General features: G+C 53.0%; 10 protein-coding genes and 1 non-coding gene across 11 annotated transcripts; 4 read left to right on the forward strand and 7 right to left on the reverse strand.

Annotated features, from left to right (window-relative positions):
- Window positions 1–209: 209 nt before the first annotated feature.
- On the reverse strand, window positions 210–1,258 carry CONPUDRAFT_114060 (uncharacterized protein; the record flags this gene model as incomplete). The annotated part of the gene is made up of 2 exons (XM_007764755.1): window positions 652–1,258; window positions 210–518 (listed from the first exon to the last, which is right to left on the reverse strand). Exons 1-2 carry the CDS (start codon window positions 1,036–1,038, stop codon window positions 210–212), a joined length of 696 nt encoding a protein of 231 aa, XP_007762945.1. The 5' UTR covers window positions 1,039–1,258.
- An 812-nt stretch (window positions 1,259–2,070) lies between these two features.
- On the forward strand, window positions 2,071–4,389 carry CONPUDRAFT_140754 (uncharacterized protein). The gene has a single exon (XM_007764756.1). It carries the CDS (start codon window positions 2,279–2,281, stop codon window positions 4,004–4,006), a length of 1,728 nt encoding a protein of 575 aa, XP_007762946.1. The 5' UTR covers window positions 2,071–2,278; the 3' UTR covers window positions 4,007–4,389.
- A 165-nt stretch (window positions 4,390–4,554) lies between these two features.
- Window positions 4,555–4,637, reverse strand: CONPUDRAFT_t14. Its single transcript has one exon. It is a non-coding gene; the product is annotated as a tRNA-Phe (tRNA).
- A 428-nt stretch (window positions 4,638–5,065) lies between these two features.
- Window positions 5,066–7,211, reverse strand: CONPUDRAFT_114063 (MFS polyamine transporter; the record flags this gene model as incomplete). Its single annotated transcript, XM_007764757.1, has 10 exons — window positions 5,066–5,137; window positions 5,197–5,335; window positions 5,396–5,486; window positions 5,549–5,835; window positions 5,900–6,012; window positions 6,064–6,175; window positions 6,224–6,434; window positions 6,501–6,676; window positions 6,733–6,905; window positions 6,970–7,211. 10 exons carry the CDS (start codon window positions 7,209–7,211, stop codon window positions 5,077–5,079), a joined length of 1,605 nt encoding a protein of 534 aa, XP_007762947.1. The 3' UTR covers window positions 5,066–5,076.
- A 1,735-nt stretch (window positions 7,212–8,946) lies between these two features.
- CONPUDRAFT_78563 (D-lactaldehyde dehydrogenase) lies at window positions 8,947–10,597 on the reverse strand. Its single transcript, XM_007764542.1, has 8 exons — window positions 10,327–10,597; window positions 10,111–10,259; window positions 9,870–10,051; window positions 9,732–9,802; window positions 9,642–9,650; window positions 9,368–9,581; window positions 9,281–9,304; window positions 8,947–9,223 (listed from the first exon to the last, which is right to left on the reverse strand). Exons 1-8 carry the CDS (start codon window positions 10,528–10,530, stop codon window positions 9,015–9,017), a joined length of 1,062 nt encoding a protein of 353 aa, XP_007762732.1. The 5' UTR covers window positions 10,531–10,597; the 3' UTR covers window positions 8,947–9,014.
- A 623-nt stretch (window positions 10,598–11,220) lies between these two features.
- On the reverse strand, window positions 11,221–12,628 carry CONPUDRAFT_68605 (uncharacterized protein; the record flags this gene model as incomplete). The annotated part of the gene is made up of 8 exons (XM_007764440.1): window positions 11,221–11,336; window positions 11,386–11,496; window positions 11,554–11,596; window positions 11,783–11,859; window positions 11,911–11,931; window positions 12,171–12,267; window positions 12,332–12,364; window positions 12,578–12,628. The coding sequence occupies 8 exons, from the start codon at window positions 12,626–12,628 to the stop codon at window positions 11,221–11,223; spliced, it is 549 nt and encodes a 182-aa protein (XP_007762630.1).
- Window positions 12,629–13,238: 610 nt separating this feature from the next.
- CONPUDRAFT_140757 (uncharacterized protein) lies at window positions 13,239–16,986 on the reverse strand (the record flags this gene model as incomplete). Its single annotated transcript, XM_007764758.1, has 12 exons — window positions 13,239–13,324; window positions 13,380–14,022; window positions 14,091–14,263; window positions 14,324–14,443; window positions 14,500–14,884; window positions 14,938–15,349; window positions 15,404–15,840; window positions 15,895–16,043; window positions 16,103–16,256; window positions 16,315–16,485; window positions 16,540–16,662; window positions 16,721–16,986. 11 exons carry the CDS (start codon window positions 16,984–16,986, stop codon window positions 13,413–13,415), a joined length of 3,000 nt encoding a protein of 999 aa, XP_007762948.1. The 3' UTR covers window positions 13,239–13,324; window positions 13,380–13,412.
- Window positions 16,987–17,253: 267 nt separating this feature from the next.
- Window positions 17,254–19,152, forward strand: CONPUDRAFT_160880 (squalene epoxidase). The gene is made up of 3 exons (XM_007764759.1): window positions 17,254–18,103; window positions 18,157–18,801; window positions 18,860–19,152. The coding sequence occupies exons 1-3, from the start codon at window positions 17,318–17,320 to the stop codon at window positions 18,917–18,919; spliced, it is 1,491 nt and encodes a 496-aa protein (XP_007762949.1). The 5' UTR covers window positions 17,254–17,317; the 3' UTR covers window positions 18,920–19,152.
- Window positions 19,153–19,374: 222 nt separating this feature from the next.
- CONPUDRAFT_160881 (uncharacterized protein) lies at window positions 19,375–20,382 on the forward strand (the record flags this gene model as incomplete). Its single annotated transcript, XM_007764760.1, has 4 exons — window positions 19,375–19,808; window positions 19,873–20,102; window positions 20,164–20,299; window positions 20,362–20,382. Exons 1-4 carry the CDS (start codon window positions 19,731–19,733, stop codon window positions 20,380–20,382), a joined length of 465 nt encoding a protein of 154 aa, XP_007762950.1. The 5' UTR covers window positions 19,375–19,730.
- Window positions 20,383–20,823: 441 nt separating this feature from the next.
- Window positions 20,824–22,261, reverse strand: CONPUDRAFT_160882 (uncharacterized protein; the record flags this gene model as incomplete). Its single annotated transcript, XM_007764761.1, has 3 exons — window positions 20,824–22,095; window positions 22,150–22,176; window positions 22,235–22,261. 3 exons carry the CDS (start codon window positions 22,259–22,261, stop codon window positions 20,824–20,826), a joined length of 1,326 nt encoding a protein of 441 aa, XP_007762951.1.
- Window positions 22,262–22,462: 201 nt separating this feature from the next.
- Window positions 22,463–23,978, forward strand: CONPUDRAFT_140760 (uncharacterized protein; the record flags this gene model as incomplete). The annotated part of the gene is made up of 4 exons (XM_007764762.1): window positions 22,463–22,675; window positions 22,730–22,762; window positions 22,819–22,915; window positions 22,992–23,978. The coding sequence occupies 4 exons, from the start codon at window positions 22,463–22,465 to the stop codon at window positions 23,789–23,791; spliced, it is 1,143 nt and encodes a 380-aa protein (XP_007762952.1). The 3' UTR covers window positions 23,792–23,978.
- Window positions 23,979–26,474: the final 2,496 nt, after the last annotated feature.

The following is a 26,474-nucleotide window of genomic DNA, read 5'->3' on the forward strand; positions in this document are numbered from 1 at the left end:
CGACTTCAGGGCAGCACACGTTGAAATTAAGGGAAGTAAAGCCATCCTGCCTCGGTGATCAACCTGACTCTGGACTATCGCTGAGCTAATTGTTTCATTGGACTCATTTCGTTTCGCACATGTAGAGCAAAGCTCGTAATGCCAATTGACTTTCATGACTACACTAGTCGAACGAGTTGAGACGACTTAAATGTCGGAGACATAGCCCTTCAGAGGCGCTTCTTGGGGGCCTGCCCTTCCTCCGACCCTGTTCCGTACGTCCTAACATCCTCCTTCCCCGCACCCTCGTCTGCCTTGAACATCTGTACCTCCGGGCCTTCCATATATTTCATCACGTTGTCCGCCTGCCACTTTTTGAAACTGAAGCCGAGCCCCTCGTGCGAGTAGTCCTTGTCGTTCGCCTGGTCTTTGTGGTACTTGACCTGGATGAAGTCCGAGTCAACCGTGTCCGGGTCGAGCGAGAGAGAGACGAGCGCGTTGATAGTAGCTGTCTTGGGGATGATCTTGAATGTCCATGACTGGAGGGAGATGCGTGAGTACCATATCAAATCGTTCTCAGTCATCGTGATTATGGGGGGAACATCACGGTCGTGGGTTATTGGTACGCACCTGTTCATTCTTGAACTGGATCAACTCCCTATCGTTCTTCACGACCTGGTACCCGTCGTTCTTGCTCGCATTGAACAGCTTCGGCAGCGCAAACCATTGTCCCGCCATCTTGTACCGGTCGTTCGCGTACACGAACTGGTCGTCGTAGACGCAGTCACGCGTGTACCGCTTCACGCGCTCGACGGTCGGCTCGCAGCTGTAGAGTGCGATGATATCATCGACGAGTCGCTGTCGTGGGGGCGAGAGCGGTAGGCTCTTGGACGGGTCCGGGTGGAAGTCTTCGGACGTGGAGGTCTGGCGGACCTCAAAGTTCTCTCCGGGGGCGGAAGACATGAATCTTGGCTTTTTTTGAAGAGGAGGTATGGGAACAGAATGGATATTTCTGAGTGTGTTCGGGAGAGCGCCGCGAAGAATTGAGTAGGTAGACATTCCTCGAGAGCAGACGGGAGCCCAAGCTAAATAGCACCTCCAAGCTCATAGAGCGTCATAGAGGAATACATCGACATGGTATGTCGATCCCTCGCTCAGTCGAGTACAGATCGCCCTGCACGCTGAAGCAAGCGTCAAAAGTTCGAGTTCAATGAAGTACCTGATGAAGTCATCGTTGCAGCAGCGAAACCAGATGGCCGCCTGTCCTTGTTTGGGTATGCCGAGTACGCCCGTTCGGAGCATGGGGCTACAACGTCGTACGTCCGCCTTGCTAAATATCTTTCAAAACATTTATCCGGAGCTACGTTTGATGCGCGCAGAGCGCGCGGCCGGTGCCTAAGCCTCCGTGGCAAGATGGTCAGTCGCGAGCGCTGAACCTTGTGCTAGACTGAGCAACGGGCGCCAAGGGCATCTGCATCAAGAGTCGGATTTGAGGCACGCGGGAGCACGGACCGCGTCCGTATGAGTTCTCGAGTCGTGCTATCCTTTCTCTCGCTCGTGAGATCGCCCCTGAACAAATAGCAAGAGGCTGGTAACCAATATTCATACTCTCGACGGTCCCAGTCCCAGACCTGTGGTCGAGGCTGGAAGAGTGGAGCGGGTGTCAGAGAAAAACGCTCAGCCGGCGGGAGAACTACTTATCATGTGCGCAGAACCGTACCTACGTCGTACGACCTCCGTCTAGCACATGGCGGGGCAGCGAGGGGATCACATGTAAATGTACCTTCACCATCTTATCCCACAAGCCCATCCGTCTTGGGATGCAAGCCATTGCTTTCTACCGCCAGGGAGTAAACTCAAGTGTGGGTCCGAAACGTTCATTGAAGATTCTGTAACATCACTTTCTCCACAGGACAATCAGACGTGTTTTAGGCACCCGTTCATATCCTCTCAATTGAGCCCGAGTTTCATCTAACGGAGGCTATGCTTCAAAGTTTGGCTCCCAGCCGTAGGCAGCGGGTAGTAACGAGCAACAGTGAACAGAGAATTGATGGTGATCTCGCAGAGCCACGCCCCGAGATTACAGGCGATCACCGCTACCAGCTACCACCCGGCGTTGTCCACTTTCCTGGACTGGACATGGGATGGCCAGGGGCGAGGTGAAGGCCGTGCATGTCTCCTTCCAGAGGCAAACTAATCATGGATGAAAAACAGGACTGTGGTGACATCGACACAGCTCTTTGATCGGTTTTGATTAGCGTCATCACAGGTTGGGCGGCACAGAGCAGACAGCAGTGCCATGTCATATATAGGTCCCCATGACCTCGCGCGCTCTCTAACTTTCCCTCCTGTGAGGAAGAATTTGTTGATTCGCTGTCTGTCTTCCCTTTCCCCTCGTTTCCTTCTTTTCGCTTTCGCTTCCTGGGTGCTGGCCATCCATCCCCTTTTATTCTTCTGTTCTACTCGTACTTTTTTCGCAACCTTTACTTATCTACCGTCGCCCCCAGCTAATCACTTCTTGGGGTCACCCTCGAGCCTCACTGTGCCTCTCCGACATTCATTACCAACCAATATGCCCTTCTCCTTCGCCCGCATCTTCCGTGCCTCCAAACCCCGTAAGTTCTCTACTAAGGACGACCACCCCTCAACTACCCCTCATGGTTCGGAAGCCGTCATCACCATCACTCGTCCCTCTGCCTCCTCGTCGTGTGTCGACTTACCGGCGACTGCCGAGGCTCCCCACTGCCGCCGTCCACACACATTGACGATCCACAATAGCCGGAGCAACCCATCAATGAACCAGGCGTACTTGAACCCGCCCCCCTATTCCGCGCTCTCCACTATCCATTCGGCTACCGGGACCGTATATGGGACTCCACCGACGTCACCGGAGTCGTCCCCGCACGACCAGGTCATGGTCATTGGTCCAGACCAGCTCAGCGTACGCTTCCCTCCTACGCCAGGGTTTGATTCGGACGTAGAGACACTCGCAGAGGAAGGCGCGTCGACTTCAAAGCTTGACCTTGGTCAGGGGGCGGAGGAGGAGGAGGAGGAACATCCCGAGGAGCCCGTCCTCCAGTCTCAGTTGCAGGCTACTGCCTCCGAGCGGCCGTCGCCCCCGACGCGCCCGCGCCAGATCTCGTTCAGCCCGCCCCACAGCCGCTCAGCGAGCCCCGCGCAGGACATCCCGGCGCTCCCCGAGCCGCGGCACGACAGGCCCGCGACGACGCACATCGTCCCGCGCGGCATCCTCAAGAACTCGCCCTCGCGCGGCGCCCTCGGCTTCGCCACCTCCTCGGGCAGCACGACCATCCCCGCCGCGCCGACGCCCATGAGCGAGACGTTCAGCCTCGCGCACGGCCTGTCCACGTCCGCCCCCGCCCCGACCTCGACCTCGACACCGAAGCCGCAGCGCAAGTCCGTGCCGGCGCAGCCAAAGCCACAGCAGCTGCCGATTGGCCCCACGCCGACGCAGGACGAGATCGACGCGGCGCAGAGCCAGCGCCGACGCAAGGCCATGTCCATGTTCCAGTTCCAGCGTAAGATGTCCCAGCGCGACCTGCCGCAGCCGCCCACTTTCACTAGCGCTAGTACTAGTGCTGGTGCTGGTGCTGGTGCTGGTGCCAGCAGGCCCCTACCGCAGCCCCCGCGCGTGCCGGGCGTGGTCGCGCGGCACTTCTCCGTTCCGCCGCTCGCGCCTACCTATCCCGGCGAAGGGGACCCCCTCGGCACAGGCACGAGCAGCCGCAGGAACAGTCGCCGCAACAGCCGCCGCACAAGCAACAGGCACAGCGGCGGTGGCAATGCCAACGCCAATGCCAACGCCAGCGCCAACGCTGCCAGCAGCAGCAACGCCGCTGGAGCTCCCGCGGACGAGGCACTCCCGACCTACCGCCAGTCGATGGAGGCCGCGAACCCGCCGAGCAGGCGCACATCAAAGCGCGGCTCGCGCACCTCGCGCTGGAACACGGACTGGAACAGCGACGAGACGCAGGCGGTGCTTACCGCGCTGCGCGGCCTGAACTGAGAACGCGCCAGCACATTCACACGTCACGTCCTTACGAGAGCAAGATACCGCATATTCTATTCTACCATCACGTTTACCCTTCCCCTGCCCTCCCTGTTACGCATTTTTTCCAGTGCTTCACGGTCGAGAGAGACGAGAGAGAACATTTGTTCGGGCATTGAACAGTTGGAGCCTCAACTCAGAGATCGACGATTTGATAACTTAGGTTGTTTTTTTATTTATCTATTGCAGCGATATCTGTTGTACGCAGTTTTGTACGTGCACGATCCCGTCATCCGTATACCACAGCAACCATACTATTCGTTCTACTATCCATGCTTTCGTGCTTTCGTGTAAAATTATCTGTATCATATGCTGTGTAAGTGCTATAATCCCGCTGCGACATTGCCGAGAGCATCAACTTAAAAATTTGTCGCTCTGAGCTGTGTTGGATACCCACTACCCGTGTTAGAGTTTCTGCAAGACCGAGAGGCAAAAAAGAGTCGAAACTCGACGAAGGCGTCGATGAGACAAGCGACAGGGTGAGTGGTTATACGAGCAAAATTAAATGCCAGGACCGTGGATTGAACACGGGACCTCCAGAATGCGGAAGCACTTCAGTCTGTTGCTCTCCCAGCTGAGCTATCCCGGCGATGAAAACTTCACTACCGGAGCGTATATATTCTCAAAGCTGTCCTACTCCATGAGTCAGTAACGCCAATCAAAATATTTTGAAGCGGTTCACCTTGGGCGAACACTTAGGATCCACACGACAAAAGCCCCAAAACCCGTGATACCAAAGCCATCTATTATTCCGCTACGTAAGCATTGATACAAGGTATGCGTCTACTGTAGATGCAGATATATGAGCGTGATTCTTGAGCGTAAACCGTAATATGAGTGTGATGAGATGAGATAAGAATCGTGAAAAAAAAATTGCGAGAAACGTTCGTGAATGCAGATGAGTGTGGGTACTGGATTCTGTATATGTATGCACCAAGATGAGCCATTATCGTGCCGTCGGTCGTAGCTTAGATCGTGTCCGGCTGTGGTTTGGTTTGGTTCGGTGAGAAGCGAGGCAAGCCTCACGCTTATTTTCCGTGCTTGCTCCACTGCCGGATGCGCTCGCCGTAGAACCAGAAGATGAAGGGACTACAGTGTTTTTTCAGTCAGCCGCTGAAAATCGGTGATAAAGCAAGAACACTACTCACGCAGGACAGCCAATTCCGATAGCGGCGGCAGCTAGAATCGTATTGCCCTTACCGTACCCGAGCGCGTTGTACATCGTTGGTGCAAACAACGGGAATCCGAAGCCGGCGAGTGAGCGCAGGCAACTCACGGCGGCGAGAGCTAAGCGACAAGGTTACGTTAGCAAAGAAGGTCATGATGGGTAGAGGGTAGGAAACGTACCGGAAGCAGCATGCAGCGTGAACGTGTCGACAACGTACGTTTGGATACACTGGAAGTTCAGAATAACGCCAGCACCGACAAGCGCGATACCCTGTATCAATATTCCGTCAGTCACGGCAACACCAAAACCACTCCATGGGGTGAAAAACTCACGATATCAGGCGCAATCCAATGCACCTTATACTGCGCCGTCCAGCCCGCGATTAGCAGCCCAATGGGCAGGATGACCGTCCCGATGGCCATGGATGGCAGACGAAACTCAGGCCTGCCGACGCCTCCGTTCTTGTTCTTGTAGTAGATGTAGATGCGGTCGAGCGTGCGCGCGTTGAGTTGCGACGCACCCGTGAGGCCAACGCCCAGTGCGATGTAGTTGAGCCCCGCGATGCCAGGAGATTCGTTGTAGAGTGTGCCGAAGATGTCGGGCATCGTCGTGAGGAAGACTGAGTATGAGGAAGAGGTGTGTGAGATGGAGGATATCATGCGGGGGAGGAGCGGGGGACATACGGTACATAATTCCGTAGAGGTAAGCCATGTATACACCCAGAAGCTGGATGATGGGCTCGTGGAAGAAGAGGACGAATGGGCGGAACATGGCCTTTCTGAAGATAGTTTGCCATCTGCAGAAGACGTCAGCCATATAAACTAGAACATGTTTCGAGCATGCGCACTTTCTGTGTTCACCTTCAAATACCGTCCTAACCTCCTTGTACTGCACCTTCTCTGTGTCCATCGACTTCCGTATTCTTTCTGCCTTCCGCTCCAGAAGAAGTGGTGCAAAGGCTGGGAGACATGAGCGAGAAAGCATGAAAGCTGCTAGAGGACACGCACTCTCTTGGAGATAGAACAAACCGAACACCTGAATCACACCGTCCACAATACTGGAAGACCAGAATACCCATCGCCATGTCGAGTATTCCGCGATCCATCCTCCCGCGATGGGGCCGACGACGGGACCCAGCAGCGGGGCGAGCGAGTATGCTGCCATTGCTCTTCCGCGCTCTTCGGGTCTCCAGCAGTCTCCGAGAACGCCACCACCTATCTGTAGAGGGGTTTTCCATTAGCTGCTGTTCCTGGGTGGATATAGAATACGAAGCGGAAAATTCACCGAAAGGGGGGCACTTCCACCCAAACCAGCCAGGAGCCGGAAGCCAAGGAGTTGGCCCTCATTCTGAGCAAAGCCACATGCCAGATTCCAGACGAGATACCACATGTTGGCAATTTGCAGAACCCGCGAGCGTCCGAATATTTCACTGAGGGGTCCGAGGAATAAGGGTCCAACAGCTAAAGGACGCTTATCAGACATGTACTGGCTCCATTTCAGTGGGAGGGAGACGCACCATAGGCCAAGACGAATATGGAAGTAGTAAGGGCAACCATCACATCGCTCGTAATGTTGAAGTCCTGTGCGACCTGGTTGGCGGCGGGAGCAATCATCGAGGAGGAGACGGGACTGATGAACGTGAAGGAGGAGACAACGATGGTGGCAGCCCATTTTTGCCTGTAACTCCAACTATAGAAAACAAAGGCATCCGTTTAGCACACGACGATGAAACGAGGAAAGATGAAATGCCGACTTTTTAGGGTTTTGAGGATCGTCAGGGCCATCCCAGTCGACGATGAGGAGGTTCGGGTCCGAAGAAGCAGAAGATTGATCGTGACCTGCCTTTTCGCCTCCATTATTGGGTGTTGGACGGTTGAGATCACTTTCGGGCGGTTCGACCGGGTCACTGGGATGTTCACGGAGGGTCGGAGTAGGTGATCCGTCCTCCTTCGCTGTAGAGATCTTCCGGTTGTCTTGTGCGATGTCGTGAGCCATCGTCTTTCTTAGGGAGTTTTCGTGCGTGATGGACGGGGCCTGGGGACGTGAGAGCCGACGAGGCCGACACCATCCTTATAAGTGGTCAATGGCAGGGACTGTATGACTGGACAATGACGCAGGGAGAATGACATGGAGTTGTCCCGAGGTCGTTAACCAGTCCGACACAGTCAGCCGAGCCACGGCATGTGTTTCCCACGGCCACTAACTCGCTGGTTCAATTGCGTCGAGTCCAGTTTTGGATCGGCGATAAAACCCGAAAAGCTCTGCTGACCCCCCATGGCACCAACCAGATGATGGGCCGACACCATCGTGCGACTCGAAGCAACCCAAAACGTCCTCGAAATGTGGTCATCGCTGGCCATGTTCGCTACTTAAATCACGGGCCGGAGCAAAGCATTATGCACGCCTGTCGTTCTCTCCTACTTCGCTGCGTCAGCCTCCATTCAATTCTACTAACGACTTCTTCATCTTTGTCAGTTTAGACCGAATGTCGGTCACCACGTCAGTACACCGGGACTTCCGCCAGCCCCGGAAACTTGTACTAGCTTGCGAGGGCTACTAGCCTTTGGCGTACTTTTCAACGATGTTATGGAAGGTAAAATTAACGAGGCGATATATTTAGCGATTTTTCACGCACTGCTTGATAGATAGCTCTATGGCTTTGTCTGTTGCTTGAGAGGTTCTCGTTGGTTTCATACGACTGACTCATATATTGCTAATATGCTTTGCTCTCATTTGCTTCCATAAAATCGTGAAGAGCACGTCATGATACATAACCGCGCCACAGGATTGCCTTGGTGTGATAATCTTCGCATCTCAAAGTGAGGTTTGATCAAATCACTGACTTTATTCGTCGTACTAAAGATGTCGGTGCATGGTTTTAGCCGTGATGAGGTCTGATGGAACCGGTCGTCGGAGCGTGTTAGACATTGTTAGTGTCTGAGCAGAGTGGAATAGCGCCCCTCGAATGGTCCGCTCGTGGCGTGATACCCGCTACGACCTGCTACGACTAACCCGTTCCAGTGAGGCTGTTGGTCCAGCGAGGCGAGGTCCAATCAGTATACTTATCGGAAGACGCCGTTCCTGAAGATCGCACGATTACAGGATCGTCATTCTGAGTCAACGTGAGGTAAAGTACGCAACTTAGTTTCCAACCAATTAGATGGCAGCGTTAATTTAGCGTGGACAGTGTTACTGTAGACGTGATAAACGCCGTTTATTGGCACGGGACACAAAGCGGCAGGTATAAAGATGAGGGGATGACACTCAGTATCGACATCAAAAAGTCCGCCCTTCCTCTTCACCTTTCCTCTAATTCTCTCACTTCTGGGGCAGAACGAGTCCGCTCGATCCACCGTATACGTCTCGATTTACGAAGCTTGATGCTTGCGATGCCCCAGGCCTAGAACGGCGACGCAGTCACTCGGTATTGTGCATACAAGCCGATTTATGTGCTCTGCTCGTCTCCTGGCTTGTGGCGGCCGCAAGGATCGAGGTTGGTCAGGCGCTATGGCGGACGAGACTCGTATGCTCCTCTCATCCTGCTTTCATTACATGTACTTCCGTATGCTCTCTACACATGAACCTTCCCATTCATCGGCGGCGGTCCTTCATTGCACATAAGGTAATCGGATGTGGCGAAAAATCATGTTGATCGGATGTCGCCACATGTCACATTCGGTCTTCCATTGTGATACACGACCCTTCTCATTCGTACCTCGATTCAACACAAGGTGATCGGATGTGGCGATAATTCGTATTCGTTCTAATGATACAAATGTTCTATCGATGTAATACAATCTACCATCCCCTTGCCTCGAAATCGGCAAGTGTATCCCTCGTCGTCTCATCAATGGTGCGGTACTTGAGCCCAAGAATGCTCTTGGCCTTCGAGGTATCAAAACTGATCATATGGACGGTGTTGGGGTTTGCGCTGCCTGCGCCGGGGTTGCCGACCGCAAGCTTTTGCGAGAGCTTGGGCGGTGGAGATACCTTGTTAGCCGCATCGACTGGGATAGGAAGTAGATGAGTGAAGCTGGTCTGATATCAGGCGAGATAGGGCTCACTGAAGTCCTGCCACTTGTAAACGCCTAGGCGAAGCAGTTACGTGAATACGCAAAGTGTGGTACGGAGAGATGAAAGCGGAAACTTACTCGAGCTGACAATGATACGCTCGTCGCCCGCCGCTTCCTTCTCGAGAGCGAGTGCGTGTGCCTCTGCGAGATCACGCACGTCAATCCATTCTTGTCCAACCGTGGCAAGGAACTCATTCGTCGCGCCGCTCGAAGTCGGGTGCGCAATGTTGTTGCACCACACCTGGGCGGAGGTGTTGAGCGCGGAAGGCACAGTGACTTCATGGATGGCGGGCTTTAATTGTCATGTTGCTTAGCAAGGTGTAGAGGGTGAGAGTGATATGAATGGACATACGCCGAAGACCTGGAAATGCCACATGTACCAGCGTTCAACGTTGGCGTGTCAGAAAATAAGAAGCTCAATGCATACAGCAGCATGACTTACGAATGGCGGGTTCAGGACCGACATTTCCCAGTTCACGGACGCCTTGTTCTGGTTATAATACTCCCATGCAGCTATGTGACGTACGCCACCATAAGTTCCATGCATAGCGTGACTGGAGCGACGGATACAGATACGCACCTTTCTCAGCTAAAACCTTCGACGCTCTGTACTTGGCCACGTTCCTTGCCTCGCGGCCTTTCTCCTTAACCTCAGCGACGGCCTTCTCGTTCCAGTCTTTCTCAGTAAAGACGGTTGGTTCGTCACGCTCTTCAAGAAGGGCTGCACAGGACGAGGTGACTACGACGCGCTTAACAGACGACCTTGCGGATAGTAACAAATCAGTGATCATCAAGTGCAGAATGTCAAGATGAAATCGTACCCATTCTTGACAGCGCTCTTCAGGATACCGACCGTGCCGTTGACAGCGGGGCCGATCAACTCCTCGGGGTCTTCGGCGTTGAAGTGGAACGGCGACGCGGTGTGCTCAATCGCATCCACGCCTTTGACGACTTCATCGAATGCACCTTCCTAGACACAAGACGGGTGTCCATTCGTGAGATAAACTACCGCTATCTACCCTAAAAGGTCGACGCACCTTGGTGATGTCCTCAACGACGACGAGCTCGAGCTTATCGCCGTAAGAGCTGAAGAGCTTCTTGAGATGCTCTCCCTTGTCGGCCGATCGCACGGTTCCACGGACTGTGTAGCCGCGCTCGAGGAGCGTGCGCACGACCCACACAGCGACGAAACCGTTCGCGCCGGTGACGAGGATCTTGGCGGGGGGCTGGACAGTAGGCATGTCGGTTTTGAATTAAAGGGTTGAGTCAAGATCTGCGATAAGTGTCTGGGGCTTAAGTAGATGGAATCCAACGATCGGGTGAATGTGAACGCGGATATGGTATATATACATACGTCTCACGGGCAGTTCTTTCCCTTATTGGATGAGTAAGACTTCCACAAGGTGGTGCGCTGACTGATTATCGAAGAATACGGCCGGAAGCAAGATGGCTTCATCACGTTCATTCTGGGACAAGACGAGCCAAGGGACGGCCGCAGCGGACAGGAGACAAGATTGGGCTCGAGTAGGAACGAATCAAGCGTAAGCACTTTACGATGGACATGACGTGATGATGCTATGATTCTGACACTCGCCCATCGAGCTCGGATCGGTCCGGAAGTGCCGAAAATCACATTAAGATGTCATTACCTCCCGAATCGTACCTGACGACTCTAAAGGGCTACTGGTCACAGAAGACATCGTGCTGCAAGGATAAGCTTCTCTAAACCCCGACTCGTCGAGGCGAATGTCTTGTGTGAGTTGTACTTCGGTCCAGCCCTCCGTCTGCCGAGAGAGCATCGATGTAGCACGTTCTTCCGCGTCGCTGACCTGCAGATCGAAGAGAATACGCGACGCCAGGATGCTGTGGATTGCGATTTGAAAGCTAGAGCTCGCTTGAGTGTTTTTTACGAGAAGGGTCGTACGAATGGCTTACTTATCTCCCAGGTTGCTGTAAGCTGCCTGCGATTTGTCAGCTTCAGAGAAGAGATGGCGAGAAACAATATTTACTGCTGCGCCAATACAGATGACGTTGAACACAGAGCCGACTGCGTCCACTCAGATAAGATAGCAATGAATCGAAATATGAGCGCTCACCAACTGCGAAAAACGTATATAAAGCACTTTGGGTATAAACCAGTTCGATGAATCGGCTCTTAACCCTTCTGTACGTCAAGTACTTGCGAAGGGTCATAAGTACCAGGAGCACTGTATTAACCTACGTTAGTGTTCTTGATCGCACGTGTTGAAACCGGGCTTGCATACCTGTCTCAAACGCTATGAGGTATATGAACTGAAAAAGGTCAGCCTGTGGAGACATAAAAGTGCACACGGGGGCTAAAATAAGTTATCATCTTAGCACCTCAAGAAAGCAACATGGATGGAGATTTACGATCGTGCAAAGGTGCTAGCCTTGGCGTAATTGTTGCGCCAATGATACAAGCCTATCAGAAGCTCAACAAACAAGCAAGTGATGATTAGACTGTAAACGTACCACACCGTACGCGAGGAGTATTAGCAATAAACGTCTGTTGCGCTCCCAGAACGCATACACGCGAATGATAATCAGCACTGATTATTGTGCATTAATTTTTTAGACGTGTGCGTCGCTATGAATCTTACCTTCGGCGGCGACGATGGTTACTGTGTGGATAGCTGAACACAAAGCAAGACTGATAAATTGCTCCTGTTATTGCGGGGACATAACAGCTGACCAGTAGACACAGACATCATCCGCTCGCACTGTAGCATTGGCTGAGGACTGAAATGTGAGGATGAGGGAGAGCCAGCTCACTTCCACATAATGGCGCTCAGCGGCTGGTATGATCGCAGCTGAGATGACACTGAGTGCGCGATGTGTTTCAGGGGGTTGTCTAGCTTACTGTAGGCTGTCAGACTACCGGCCACGAAAGCGAAGTAGCGAGAAACAGTGAAAATGATTCTGGTCATGTTCCATCGCATACTCCACACCCATGTCACCTAGAAGTCAGCACGGGCGCCTGCGTGAGAGCCTGGCCACAGACGCGTCGGCTTGGGGGCGCACCTCAGAGGGTAGGGTGAGGAAGTAGTCGAACACCTGGACAGCGTTAGATATATGTTTGAATGAGTTATCGCGAATGAGCTAAGCACATACTAAGCATGCCAATGCCGCGACTTTCCAGAGCGCAGAAATTTGGCGTTAGCCTTCGTGGGAACGGTACAGAGCACTGATACAGTCTCCCTACCATTACAATACTGCCAAGAGGGATAAGAACATGGGCATACTCTCCGCTAAGAATAAGTAGCTCACCTTTGACACCTGCTCGCCCAAGGCCCTGTCCGGCTGGATTCTGTCTGACATACTGGCGATGTCTGAGACGTGGTGAGGAAGTCGTCTTAACTCCTAACTCCGTGCATTATATACGGCGCTGGCTATACAATTTCTTGAGAACGCCGTTGGACGTCAAGTGATCTGACGGATAAACCCGTGAGCCGCGCCCGAGGACTCTCACCGAGGTGGTAATCTTCTCAAACGCTCCCGATGAGATGGCTAAGGCGGTAATTCCACGTGGACTTCGTGGAAGGAAAAAAAAGAAGAAGAGCGATATGCGGCGCTTTCGGCTCTGGTTCTTGCTTGCGGGTCACTTGGATAGCGTCAATCTTGAGCGTTGTCATGTTGGCACGAAGACAAATCATCACTCGGCTCGTGTGCAGCACATAACGGTAAGCCCATGTATGCCGACGGTGCGAAGAACTCGGAGTTGACAACGAGCTTATTTGCAGGTACCGATGCGCTGGGGGAGGGGTAGTGCGGTCAGAACCTAGAAAAGTCAGTACGACACATGGTGGTATGCATGGCCAGGAACGTTTCCATAGCATAGGCGTGATCATGGGGGAGAAACCATGTAGGTGTGGGTGGCGTGCCTAGCCAACCAGAGGCCGATGGGCGAAGGGAGACGAATTACGAGGACACGATGGTGAATTTCTGTAGTCTTGAACACACACAAACTTAAACCGGTCATACTGTGGGTCATACTGTAATGTATAGATACGAAAACTAACCGCAACACCATCAGATGACCTAGCTGCGGATAAATAAAGTGCACACTTACCTGAGATATCCCAAAGTCTTTGCGACGTCCAACTCAGCTCACCGCCTTCTTCTTCCTCTCCCCGCGATGCATGAAATCGTAACACGCGTTCCCCGGTTCAACGCCCAACAACGTCTGCACATCCTTCCTGTCCATATCACACAGCTCCCGCACGCTGCCCACGCGTCCCATCACATACTGCACGTTCTTTGCATTAATCCCAGGCAGGCACTGCAGCAGCTCCTCCGCAGCGGCGTTGACCCCGTCGCCCTGGCCTCCCTGCGACCCCGAAGCGCCCTGGTCCTCCGCGCCGACCAAAATGGCTTTCGACGGGTCCGGCTCGGGAAGATTCATCTTGAGGTCCGCGAAGATGTCCGCGGTAGCGAACGGCGAGGAGGACCAGATGATGCGCACGCGTGGGAAGTGGAGCGTGAGCAGCACGAGCTTCGATTGGATAGTGGGGCCGACGCGCGGGTCGCCCGCGTCCGCTGCGGCGGAGCTCGCGCCGGCGGCGGGCTTCTTGGTCGGGTACTTGCCGGAGGGCTTGGCGTAGGTTTTGGTGGTTTCGGAGATGGCTTCGAGGGAGAAGGACTTGTTCTCCTCGAACTCGATGAGAAGGATGGGCTGCTTGTAGTGTACGGACATGAGCTCGCATTGGGTGTACCTGTCGTAAAGAGATCAGTTGAGCTCTGCACTTTGCCGCGATCACGATACCGTGCGACGACCACTCACAGACGCCCGGAATTAAACGATTGCACTAAGTCCGGTATGCTCTTTCTCTCCACGCATATATCGGGTGTTAGGATATAATCGCCAACCGTGAGCGTCGCGGGGACGACAAGCTGACCAGCCGCATGTAATAGGGATGGCAGAGTTGACCTGAACTCTCGCATGTCGACAATCACCTGTGCAAGGAGAGAAAGACGTGAGCCAGATGGAGCGATGGACGACGGTCATGAATATACCTGAGATGGGGCAGTACTAAGTTCGGTTCGTCCGCCCGCCGCACGAGAACTAATGGTCTTGATCATTGCATGGCCTTTACCCACAGGCTGCCTGCTCTCATATATCGGAAGCAGCATCGACTTTGGACCACTACGTTAGCGCCCACCAACACCAGAAAAATCCTTTAAGAGCGTACCCCTCTTTCCCTGATCAACCTCTCGAATGCCTCCTTCTCCCTCCTCTGAGCGGTAAGATACTTCTGCTCCTCCGTACTATTGTGATACGTCATGATGTACGCCCGCACGCCCAAGCCAGGGTTGCTGTTCCTGTACACCTCGATCTGGCGCAGGAAGTCCGTTGAAGGCTCGTACATGATGAAGAAACGTGGCTGTAGCTCGGCGAGGACCTGCTCGTCGCCGTCATCGGCATATGTGCGCACGAGCACGGTTTGTTCCGGAGCGACGAGCCCGAAGACGTCGTCGTATTCGGTGTCCAGCTGCGAAAGCATTTGTGCCATGAGAAGGTCTTGGTCGATGTCGGCCCCCGCGTCGGCGTCGGCGGTGCCTGTTTGAGTGGCCATGCTGCATTCGTGACATGAAGACCTGGTGATTATGCGACAAAGGTGTGGACTCACAAAGCGGCGATTGTATCTGCGTCGTCTCCCGTCCCAGTTGTACCTGTTCTAGTCGCCTCTGTACGCGTAGGGGCGACTGTGGGCGCACCGCCGCGTAGCCTCCGCCTGTTTGCACTCCGGTCCGCCTTTGACTTATCCTTCCTCGCGAGCGCCTCGCTCACCTGCCCACTTCCATTATCTTGTTTTCTGCCCTGAGGTTGCGACGAGGTGTTCTCCAAAGAGGACGAACCGCGCTTATCAGCCGCAAGTCTGCCCTTCCACCAGAGGTACCGGCGGAGCTTACGCTCCATCATTTTCTTGCCCATCCTCCCTCGTGGAGCCGAAGCGTCCATGTCGGAGAGGAACTCAGATATCAACTCTGCGGAGCGTGCAGAGGACGTCATGATGAGCACAGTGTTTGAGCCTATCGTCGCTGTTCAATGCGTGAGCTTAGGCTAGTTGTATGTAGCAAGATAGAGATACGTACGCGGCTTGAAATTCGTGAGTGTTTCTTGCCTGATGATCTCCTCTTCAATCTCTTGAAGAATGTCAGCGAGGACAGTCCACTTGGGCAGCTCCTCGAGGACAGGGTCTATCCCGTCTGGCAACCACCGCGGTCGCTTCGGCTCTGTCCCTCGGCCATTCGTCGTGCCAATCTGTGGAGTAAAACCCTCAGCTTCATCTAGCGCAGCCCATGCGTCTTCGTCATCCACGTCGATCACCTCGGGCTGGGAGGCCAGCGTGTGCTTGCTGGTCAGGACATAGCATCGCCGCTTGGCCGTCTTGAAGATGATGTTCGCGGCGTCGGTGAGCATCCAGGGACTTTGATTCTGTCTTGCGTTGCCGGATGCGTTGGTGGTATTGGAAAGAACGAGGGTTTCGAGGTAGGCGTGGAAGGCGAGGGCATCGTAGGTTACCAGATACCTTTGTGCAAATATTTAGCCAGATTGTGAAAGGAGAAGCAGGAATACAACTCACGAGAGGAGACGGCGGAGAGTAGCAAGGTCTCCGACGAGCTGCTTGGTCTTCGGGCCGACCTTGTGCCAAACGGGGTCAAGCTGTCGTCGGACTATGGCATCGAACCAGCGAAAGTGAGCGTTGTCAATGTTCACGTCGTCGAGATCCAGCTGGTTTCGACGTTAAATGAGCAAAAACTGAACCAAAGTGAAAGTAAAGGGGCGCATACAGTGGAGTGAGAGCGTTTCAGCTCAGCGAGCGTCGTAATCATACACTGAACGATAGCGGAATGGATGTCTTTCATCGGTTCGGTGAGGTCGGTTGCGAGCTCAATAAGGTCTGGACGGCGCTGGTCGAGGTTCTCCTTGATCTCTTCGTGGTACCTGAAAAGTGCACAATGAGCTTAAACAGATTTGGGCATGTACGTCCTTGCTGACACACCGCGGGTATATGTGCACTTTGCGCAGCTGCATTTCTTTCATGATACTCCGAAGGGGAGACATGCCACTGGTAATATGTTCAGGCTGATCTGAGAAGGCTTTGAGGAAGCCAGACGTATTCTTCTCGCGGTACAACCGTACAATAAACGCTTCAAGGGAGAGATTCGTTACTCTGTTGGGGGACACATGATCAGATTGAGGATGAATGGATGATGAGTGAACGCACTTCTCACCATGAACCATGACAATTCCAGTGATGAGCTCGGTAGGTATATCCGACTGGAGCATGTCGACGACGAGGATACGCGAGGTGACGGATATGAGACCGCCCTTCCTGTACAGATCCTGTCTGCCATGTTCTATGGCTGAACATCCTCTCTTGAGCAAGGGAGTGCACATGCGCTCACCTGTCCCGTTTCCCCATCTCATATCCCACGATTCGCAGACCAGGATTGCGGCAGCCCATTATGCCCAACAGCTCGCCGATAGCGGATTCTTCCTCGGGTGACGCGTTCACGAGAAGGACGAGGGACCTTGGAGAGTCGTATATCTTCATAAGCGTACATAATATACGTCTCAGCCCGAGGCCTCTGGCGAGGACGATGAGTTCACTTGTTGCGGGGTCGTGTATCTCTTTGAGGATGGATGCTTGGAACGGTAGGAGATTGTCCATGGCTTAGTTACAAGGAGAGGAGGTGGGTGTATGCGTGTTGTAAAGTTATTCAAGATATCGTTATATTGTTCTCGCCACTGAGTGGGTCATGAACGAGAGCCAGAAGTAGCGGGCGCCGTCGACAACGGTGAGGGCGAGTGCAAGAAACGCGCCGCGCGTTGGTTAGACGGAGGCAATAGCACGCCGAAACATTCGGGAATCACGTGCGAGTAATATCGGACCACTGTATTTTTTGGTGGTGGAATGATTCTGTTCATAACCAGGGGCTGAGTCTATGTTTCGCTCCTAGTTCGCTCCTTACTTTTCTCTTTTCTCTTTCCTTTGTTTTACAATGGTTCAAAAACATTACGACGTCGTCATCGTCGGCGCCGGCATCGCCGGGGCTACCCTCGCCTACGCGCTCTCAACAATCACGTCCAAGACACGTCCCGCCCCGCTCAGCATTGCACTCCTCGAGCGCTCTCTCGCAGAACCGGACCGTATTGTCGGGGAGCTCCTGCAGCCTTCCGGTGTCGCTTCGCTGCAGGCGATTGGCATGGAGCAGTGTCTCGAAGGCATCGACGCTATACCAGTGCAAGGCTACTGCGTCGCGAAGTCGGGCGAACTCGTGCATATACCGTATCCGGACGCCCGCGAGGGGAGAAGCTTCCACCATGGCAAGTTCGTGCAGTCGCTCCGTGCAAAGGCAAGGCAGGGCCCTGGAGTGGAGACCATCGAGGCGACCGTTACGGACCTTGTCGAGTGCGAGCACACCGGTCGGGTCATTGGCGTTCGCGCACGCCCGGCGAACCAAGCCTCAAGAGACGGGGGTGAAGAGGGAACAGCGGAGGAAAAGGGCAAGGGAGACGAAGAAAAGGACGCGTACTTCGCAGACCTCGTGGTCATCGCCGACGGCTGCTTCTCCAACTTCCGTACCTCCGTCATGCGCGCGGCACGCAAGTCTTCGACTCGCTCCCATTTCGTCGGCGTCGTGCTCAATGATGCTCATCTCCCCATGCCTCACCATGGTACCGTGTGCCTTGTCAAAGGACACGGGCCCGTGCTGCTCTACCAGATCGGCGAACATGACACGCGCATGCTCGTCGATATCAAGGCGCCCTTACCTTCTAACCTCAAGGTAAGTCGCATCCCTTCACAGCGAGTGCTCGACTAACCTCCTGTATCGCATAGGCCCACATTCTTCACGAAATCGTTCCCTCCCTCCCATCCTCTCTCCACGTCCCCATCCACGAAGCCCTCGAAAGAGACCGCCTCCGACGAATGCCAAACTCCTTCCTCCCATCCGTTGAGCAGGGACATTCCTCCAGCAAAGAGGGCGTCATCCTCATCGGCGACGCATGGAACATGCGCCACCCGCTCACAGGCGGCGGCATGACCGTCGCCCTGAACGACGTCGTCATCCTCTCGCGCATGCTCGGCGGCACGCTCGACTACAAGAACTGGGACCGCATGTCGGACATGCTCCACCAGTGGCACTGGGCGCGCAAGCCGCTCAGCGCGACGGTCAACATCCTCAGTGTCGCGCTGTATGACCTTTTCGGCGCGGACGAGGAGGCGCTCGCGGTCCTCCAGCGGGGGTGCTTCAAGTACTTCGAGTGCGGAGGCGACTGTGTTCGCGGGCCGGTGTCGTTGCTGTCGGGTATTGCGCCGTCACCGTCGCTCCTCGCATACCATTTCTTCAGCGTCGCGTTCTATGCGATATGGGTCATGTTCACGCACCCAAGGCCTGTCGGCGCGTCATCATTGGAGAAGCCGGTCCTCGTTGCGCCGTCAGTGTTGGAGTACCCAGGTCTGTTCCTGAAGAGTTTCCAAGTGGTGAGTTTGTGCATTCCTGATTACTTCCGAGCTGTACGTCTGATGTCATGCTTCGTAGTTCTGGACAGCATGCATCGTGTTTGGTCCACTCCTCTGGACGGAAATCCGGTGGTGGTAGTGGAGAGTCGAGGCTCCAGGTGGATAGACCGTCATGGGACGGATTCGCTTCATAGATACCTGCGTTCTACTTTATTCGTGACATTATGTGTATATCCGCTAATTCTACGTCCAGGTGTGCATTATAGAAATCACCCTTCATGCTATTCGTCGTCTTTGGAAAGTATCTGAGCTCGACTGAGCCTGATTGAGAAGTCAATCCGAATAATGTTGACAGTTGTAAAGTTATCGCCGGTGCCTGACATGATGATTAAACTGCGTGGCTGTGTTCGCTTCATAGGGCGACGCGACGGCCGACCTCGGCTGCTAACCTCTGATAACTACTGCTGACAATGAACGGCAAACGAGGTCAGCCAGCGAAGATCTCGTTCACGGTGCTCTTCATCGCTGTGCTGACGCGGACTTGCGCTTGGCACTGTCAACGGCCACGCAGCGGGCATCACAGCTTGTTCTTTCAGCGCGTTCATGGTTCACCAACAACAATCACCATGCCAGCACTTCAGCACTTGGCAAACCATCATTTCTCTTCTTGCTTGTATTCTTCACGTTTGTCCTCGCTATTCTTCGTGTAGGGTCAGCTCTTTCCGATCATCGCAACATAGCTCGTCCGCGGGAGCTTGACGCCGCGCAGCCACGTTTGCCTCGAGACGAGATCTGAGGATTGCAGACTGCGACACTGCCGTCTGCAACACTCGTCATCTTCTATCTGGCGGCTTCAGGAAGCACATGGACAATCAGACTCAGTATAAATTCGAGCCTTGAGAGCCCCGTTCTTCATCAGTCTCTTTCACGTTTCTGCACTCATCTCAAACATGTTCGCCGCCTCCGCCCTCGCCGTTGCTGCCCTCGCTTTCGCCTCGACCGCTGCTGCCGAGCAGCACCAGGTCACCGTAAGCGCCCACTCCGACTCATATCTTTTGAGCAAATGGCTAATGATGTACGCGCCTTCGCCAGTTCACCAACAACTGCGGCTACGGCACGCCCCTCTTCCTCTACCAGGGCAACATGAGCCCGCAGGGCGCCACCACCGTCCAGGGCCAGCTCAATGGCGGCATTGCCTGGCTCGACAACGGCGCCTCGTGCGCCACCAACGGCGTCGGCTGCGGTGCCGTCGAGTTCACCTTCCAGAACACCGGCTACTCGCAGGCCGACATCACCCTCGAGCCCGAAGGCAGCCACAACTAGTGAGTCTTCCGAGTCCCTGCACGGTTTTATATTCTGGTCGCTGACTCGGACCGCGCGCAGCCTCTACCCCATCGGCTTCAACTTCATCAACGGCTGCTCGAACGGTCTCTTCTGCGACAACCCCAACTGCATTGACCAGGCTTCGTTCAGCCCCACCCAGGTTCCCCTCGCTGACTGCCAGGCTAACGACTCTGGCGTAAGTGTCTCCACTGTCTCTCCCGATGTGTCTCTGGAAGCTGACGGTTGGTTGGGGGATAGATCAATGTCATCTTCTGCTGAACGATGGGCTGCGATGCGATGGCGGTTTGAAGCACTCGTTTTCTTGGGACAGTTGTCACGAATTATCTACGTCTCGTTGGTCTAGAGTAATGTCTGCCCATGGATTGCTAATGATAATGTCTTTGATATATGGATGCATCATGCGAGTGGAAACGGGCGGTGGCTGGAAATACGGGAAGGTTTCACTTGAGGTTTCACGCAACTGAGATCCATCTTCGTTATTGAGCTGTTAACTTCGGGTTGTCAAGGGTTGCGAAGGCTTCATTTTTTCTACGCTCATCATAGGCTTCCGTGATATGTGATGCAAAACTCTCGAAGTTTATTTAATTGGTACAAAGCGACTTCAGGTCTAACAGGTCGAGAGCAATACTATCATAACAATATCAAATCTTAACTATGAGTTATCGTACATGACACTTGTGAATGTGTGAATGATCAATATCAATAAGGCGTGTACTCCGCCAGCCACTCTGCGTAAAGGTCAGAGAGCACTCGCGACGGGTGTCCTTTGGTGATTATGGCCTTTGGCAGAATGCTTTGAACCATACTTTCGTCCACCATAGTAACGCGTGCTGATCCGGCCGATCCTATAAGTATCTCTATGTTTTCCAGCGGGCAGGCCAGGTCTCGGTCGTACTGTGCCAAACGATCTAGGTGTTGGCTGCTGGCTGCGGATATCGCCAGGGTGTTCAGCAAAGGAAGGTCCAATTGGTCTAGAAGGCGATATGTGGCAGTATTCGTGGACCTGCCTAACGGGCTGTACTCAAGGTAGGGGACGGAAATCCCGAGTTTGCGAAGTTTAGTGTGTTTTACTAGGGACGAAGGTGAAATAGCGACATCTATGCGGTCTGTGTGGAAAAAGAGAGCCTCGAGACTTGGAAACTTTTCGTTGATGGTATCCTTGATCAGAAAGGCAGGAGTTCCATCAATGATGAGTGACTTGAGAGATCCCCATCGTACGCTGACGAAGGCTTCCACATCGCTCATGCTGAGAGATATCAATCTGAGCCTAAGGCGCGAGAGGTGTTGTAAATTTTGGAAAGTTTGTAGAGTATCACCAGTGACGCCTCCCTTCGTCAACGTGAGTATCTTGAGTCGGGGAATGGAATTTATCAGCCCCTGGATGTGCGATTTCTCGAAAGGATGATTTTGAGACTGAACTATCTCCACGGAAGCGCATTTCTTGAAGAAAAGATCTAGTATTTCGCCGTATTCTTGGCGCAAGAATCCGAAGGAACTCCTGGTGAAGATGGTGAGGTGAACGGGGACGGATCCTGAGCGAGCGAGTAGCTCCAATGATGGCTGTGTTATCTTCTCATCCTTCTCTTCTTGAAAATCCAGCTTAATCAGGTTCCACAGAAAAGGTGACGCAACGGCGATCTCCCGCCAGCGTTTGCACACCTGAGTAAAATTCTGCTCTATGGAGCATATCGGTGTGCGCGCCTCGTCCCCGGTAATCCGCTTGGCTGCATGGGAGAAGATACTACCCATGACTTCTGTTGGAATGTCGTTTATCTTGGAGACTAATCGGGTATGATGCAAGAAGGAGTCGTTGAGAGTGGACTTGAACCGGAGCAGAGCGCCTAATGCGTCATCTAGCTCAAGCATCGCGCCCGACAAGCGTCTGATGATGCAACGGATGTCTCCATGATCAACGAGGGGTGCAGGTGTGTTAGATGAGGGAATATTCGTGTATTTTGTTCGTGCGATGTCCTACGAAGTGTATACGTCAAAGGGCGTCGACGGTCATTGACTTGACATACTTACGTTGAGCTCCTCTGCCATCGATGAAAGCTACAAGGCGATGAGTCAAGCCTATGACGTAGTTCTTTTCCGAGAAACCGGTACATACCAGCTCAGGTAGCCTAGTGAATCTCATGAAAGACACCGTTAAAGCACGTCGAAGTACGATCGTGAATTGACAAGACGAGCAACTGCTAATTAATGTCAACTGGCAATAAGCGTGGGATTTTTTGGTTGAGGGCAGGCCCGTTTATTTTTCTGGCTCGGAACGGCTGACAGCCGTTTGGTCAGGAGCGGGTACTTGTAAATTGTGGACAACCACTAGTTTCTCTAAAAGATGCACCACGCTCTACACTTACCGGAAATAAGGCAGGAGATATGTGACCAGGTCGAAACCCTGGACTCCCTCACAGTCCTAGCTCGGATCTGCACCGCGTTCAAAGTGCCTTCACTCAACAGAATATGGTCCGGTGTCATTCAACCCGTCCGCATGGAGGATATCCTGAATGTCATGTCGGATGCAGCCGAGAGAGATGACAAGCGTATCATGGTGCGTATCCGCTAGATGACCTGCCACACCACGCTGATCATGCTTGATTGTTAGGTCGATCTTGTCCTGACAAAAGATAAAGACTGGGTTCGTCTCTTCAGCTTTACGACGCGTATCCGCGTCTTGTCTCTCGATTGTCGCAGTCTCCCGCGTATCTGCGACAAACCCTTGCGAAGACTGGTGTCCCCACCTTCCAGTTTACAGCGAACTTTCCCAAGACTTCACCACCTACACCTGGCGGTTGACGGCCTGCATACCCATGCTCTACATGCTTACACTGATTTTATCCACCATAATCTACATGGGCTCACTTTAGAGGTCTTCCGAAACTGTGAAAACGCCACACAGGTATTACAGTGCGCCATGGAGCGTTGTCCGCAATTGGAAGTCCTAGAAGTGGTCGAGCGACTTCCTCCACACTCTGCAGTGGACCGGCGTATCCTCATCGGCGCTATATCCCACACTGTAGGGAGATTGCCTCTGCTTACCAAACTTCAAAGCCCCGATCTGAGGCGCTTTGCTTTCGTCAACACGCACCTATCGTCTTCGCTCCGCGAGTTGACTCTTACATGTATGGAGATGCTGGCGGTGTTTGATACTCAGAATGATCCGGTACAGAAACTTCCTGACGGAGCTTTGAGAAATGTCAGAAACCTGGAGCTTTCCCCAAGAGACATTGATGATGCAGTCACCCTCTTACGCATGATCTCACCCTCGTTGGCAAAACTCAAGGTCGCAACCTCTGCGTTTCCTCTTTCCCACATAACCACTATATTCTGGCTACTCTCTCAGCCTCACCAACTCCCGTCAGCGCTCGAAGAGCTGGTGATCGAAGGAGATGCGATGATATATGACCTTCCCTCGTATCCTGTCACATTCACGATGGAGGCCCTTCGTCCGCTCACGTACCACCGGCGCTTGCGGAAGCTATCGCTTCGCGTTGGGTACCACATCATGCTAACGCTCGACGATGTGCAGGAGCTCGCGATGGCTTGGCCAAACCTTGAAGATCTCACGATCGCTTCCGGTCCCTCGTCATCGCTGACAATCGAGTCCGTTGCGCTCTTTTCCCAGCATTGCCCGAAGCTGGTGCACATCTCCTTACCTATATATTAATGCATCTGCTTCTCCTGCCACGACTTTGATGGAGCCAGCCTTGGTGCGCGTTAGAGAGGCTAAGCTGGAGGTGCGTGATATGCGCAACGCCAGGGACTACGCCTGCACGTTAGCCAACACGCTTCCCTCACCCGACACGTTATGTCTCTTCCCGACTCATCAGGATTTTGACATGCGCATTAACCGCACTTTCCTGTCCTTGCCAGAGTGAACCTACTTTCCCAAAAATTGAAACCACAATTCTGCTATATTTGAAGATTCAAATTGGTTTGATAGACTCATAGCTTGCTCTTCTTAACGAGAATTGCAGCTTAAATGCCACTGATGTGGTGTTCTAGCCAAATATTCTCTAGCAAAGAGCCGAAAATACCGAAAAAGTAGGTTCATCTCGGCAAAGTCAGGATAATGCCGGTAAAGCGGCTTGTCATTTTCCTGATGGCCTTAGAAGTAATAGTATTGCCCTAACTTCTTCTACTAAAAATTATAGCTCTCGGACTGTCGATGACGTTTAAGCTCACCGCGCCAACGTCGAAGCGTTGGCCCGAAGGCTACCGGGAAGTACGTAGCTGAAGGTTTCTGGGCCGAAAGCCAGCCCGTCGCTTATTCCCACTAAGAACGGCCTCTAGCGTAGGCTACCGGACCATACCGTCATGTACAGATTAGGTAGCCCACCTAAAAAGTATGCCAGAATAGCTGTCAGTACACTACCATATGAAAATGAGACAAATAGTAGCTGAAATGTACTGCGGTGTACTGTGATCTACTGAATATATGAATTAATACAGCACCATATGTTGGAATATGAATATGTTCATTTTGAATGATTCTCGCTCAGGGTATACTGCAGTACACTGAAATATGCATTCGCATATCATATGCTACGTATACACCATTGTACATACTGTCTATGCGTCCGGACCTCCTCCTTGTCCTTGTCCTCCCCTCCTCCTTGTCCTTGTCCTCCCCTCCTCCCCTCGTCTCCTCTGCCCTGTTTACGCGTCATGGAACAATGAGCTGGCGACAATGGTAACATTAACACCGATGTTGGTATCGACCAATGTTTTGTCGGAGATCTGGAGGCGCGGTCAGCGGGTTCAGAACCCGAGTATATAGACTTACTAGCTTCTCAGCTTTGCCATTGTACTTCTATATCTACTTATTAGAACATGTCGATGCGGATGACAATTAAAATACGTACCTCTTACCTGATCTCGCCCAGAGACTCCCACCATTGGTTGAAGACCTCGAACGTGGTTTGGCTCTCGTTTTTAACGTAGAGATGCTGTGCTAATGTTCTCGATATATGCGTCAGTAACAGAGCAGCAACCAGTGAACTGGCGACTTACTTGCCAGAGCGCAGCTTGGCAGCCTGCAGTAGCTTGCCATCTTGCCGGTCCAAACAGACCTCGTGCTCACCGCTTCTGGCTAACGGTGGGTGTGGGAGTAGGAGCGGGAGGAGGATATAGGAAAGAGAGGATGGGTGAACGGACGTGGGTATATGCAGACGAGAGGGAGAGACAGAGAGGCAAGGGAAAGAGAGACGCATCGAGGTCGAGGGCATTCATTTGAAGAGTCCGTTTTCCCACGCGCTTCTCGCGGTGGCCTAGCCATGTCGAGAGACGTACTACGCGTCTGCGAGTGTGTCTGCAGTGCACTAAGACACGAGCACGCGTACCTAGCACAGTAGCCGCTTTTACTTCATTTTCGTTTCTCTGATTCATCCAACCTTCCACAATGCGGAGTTCAGCGGATTGAGCGTTTCAAGCTCCGCAGGTTGCCGATTGGCTAATAAGCCCCAATAAGAACAGCATCTATAATAGGATACCGGGCCATATCGGATCGTGGCCAATATACCCGCATGTATCCAATTTGTAGATAGTCGATACTGAGGAATATGAATAGACTCAAGGCCCTAGTGGGCACACCTGGACCCGAAGGACGCTTTGTCTACACAACCACCTCTAGCATACATCTACTAGTTGCACTGGCTGCGCCCAGGAGAACACATCTACTGCACAACGAGGCCCATCTTAAGAGTGCTAGGAGGAGATCAATTTTTGTGAATAGCACATCAACGGCAGTGGCTACTTACGAGCGAACTATACGCGTTTGTCTACATAACAACCTCTGGCATAAATGTACTGAACAATGAGGCCCGCTAGTGGAGGTCGACGGAATGCAAAACAAGGCGACCGATATTGGTGCTAAATAACTGTTCATTTTTTTTATACTACAAACCTGGTCATGTTTAGAGGAACGTCATACAAGTCTCAACAGGGTTACCACTGTCGGGGCGTCAACGCATCTGGCCAGGTCCACCGCATTGCGCACATTCAGAGCACCTGACATTAAATGCGCTTTGAGTGGGCGGAATCAGTAAAGAACACATGTAAGTGCTGCCGCAGAGACTGAGACATTGCCAAATTTAGACATAAATCTAGCGGTGCGGGCCATCCGCGCTCGCGGCCCGCGAGCCGGCATGATCGAAGGGATACGACATTTCTTTCCTTACACCTGGAGTCTTCGGCTCCAGGAATATTTTTGTTCAGCGCGGGGCTCGATCGTGTATACATTCTTTATATCTCTCCGTAGTTAGCGACTTGCAGAGGGCATACATAAGAAACAAGCACTCGCGCATGAAAGAACCATACAAACAACGAGAATCGAAGTAGTGCTCTAGCCT

The sequence above is a fragment of the Coniophora puteana genome (genome assembly GCF_000271625.1).
Source record: "Coniophora puteana RWD-64-598 SS2 unplaced genomic scaffold CONPUscaffold_1, whole genome shotgun sequence".
NCBI lineage: Eukaryota > Fungi > Basidiomycota > Agaricomycetes > Boletales > Coniophoraceae > Coniophora > Coniophora puteana.

Bases quoted from the DNA above. Each gene is read 5' to 3' on its own strand.
- CONPUDRAFT_140754 (XM_007764756.1), top strand. From the start codon at position 2,279: ATGTCATATATAGGTCCCCATGACCTCGCGCGCTCTCTAACTTTCCCT.
- CONPUDRAFT_78563 (XM_007764542.1), bottom strand. From the start codon at position 10,530: ATGCCTACTGTCCAGCCCCCCGCCAAGATCCTCGTCACCGGCGCGAAC. The intron at 10,052-10,110 runs GTACGATTTCAT...ACTATCCGCAAG, and splicing joins AAGAGCGCTGTCAAGAATGG to GTCGTCTGTTAAGCGCGTCG. The intron at 9,803-9,869 runs GTGCGTATCTGT...TACGTCACATAG, and splicing joins GAAGGTTTTAGCTGAGAAAG to CTGCATGGGAGTATTATAAC.
- CONPUDRAFT_160880 (XM_007764759.1), top strand. From the start codon at position 17,318: ATGGTTCAAAAACATTACGACGTCGTCATCGTCGGCGCCGGCATCGCC. The intron at 18,104-18,156 runs GTAAGTCGCATC...TGTATCGCATAG, and splicing joins CCTTACCTTCTAACCTCAAG to GCCCACATTCTTCACGAAAT. The intron at 18,802-18,859 runs GTGAGTTTGTGC...CATGCTTCGTAG, and splicing joins TCCTGAAGAGTTTCCAAGTG to TTCTGGACAGCATGCATCGT.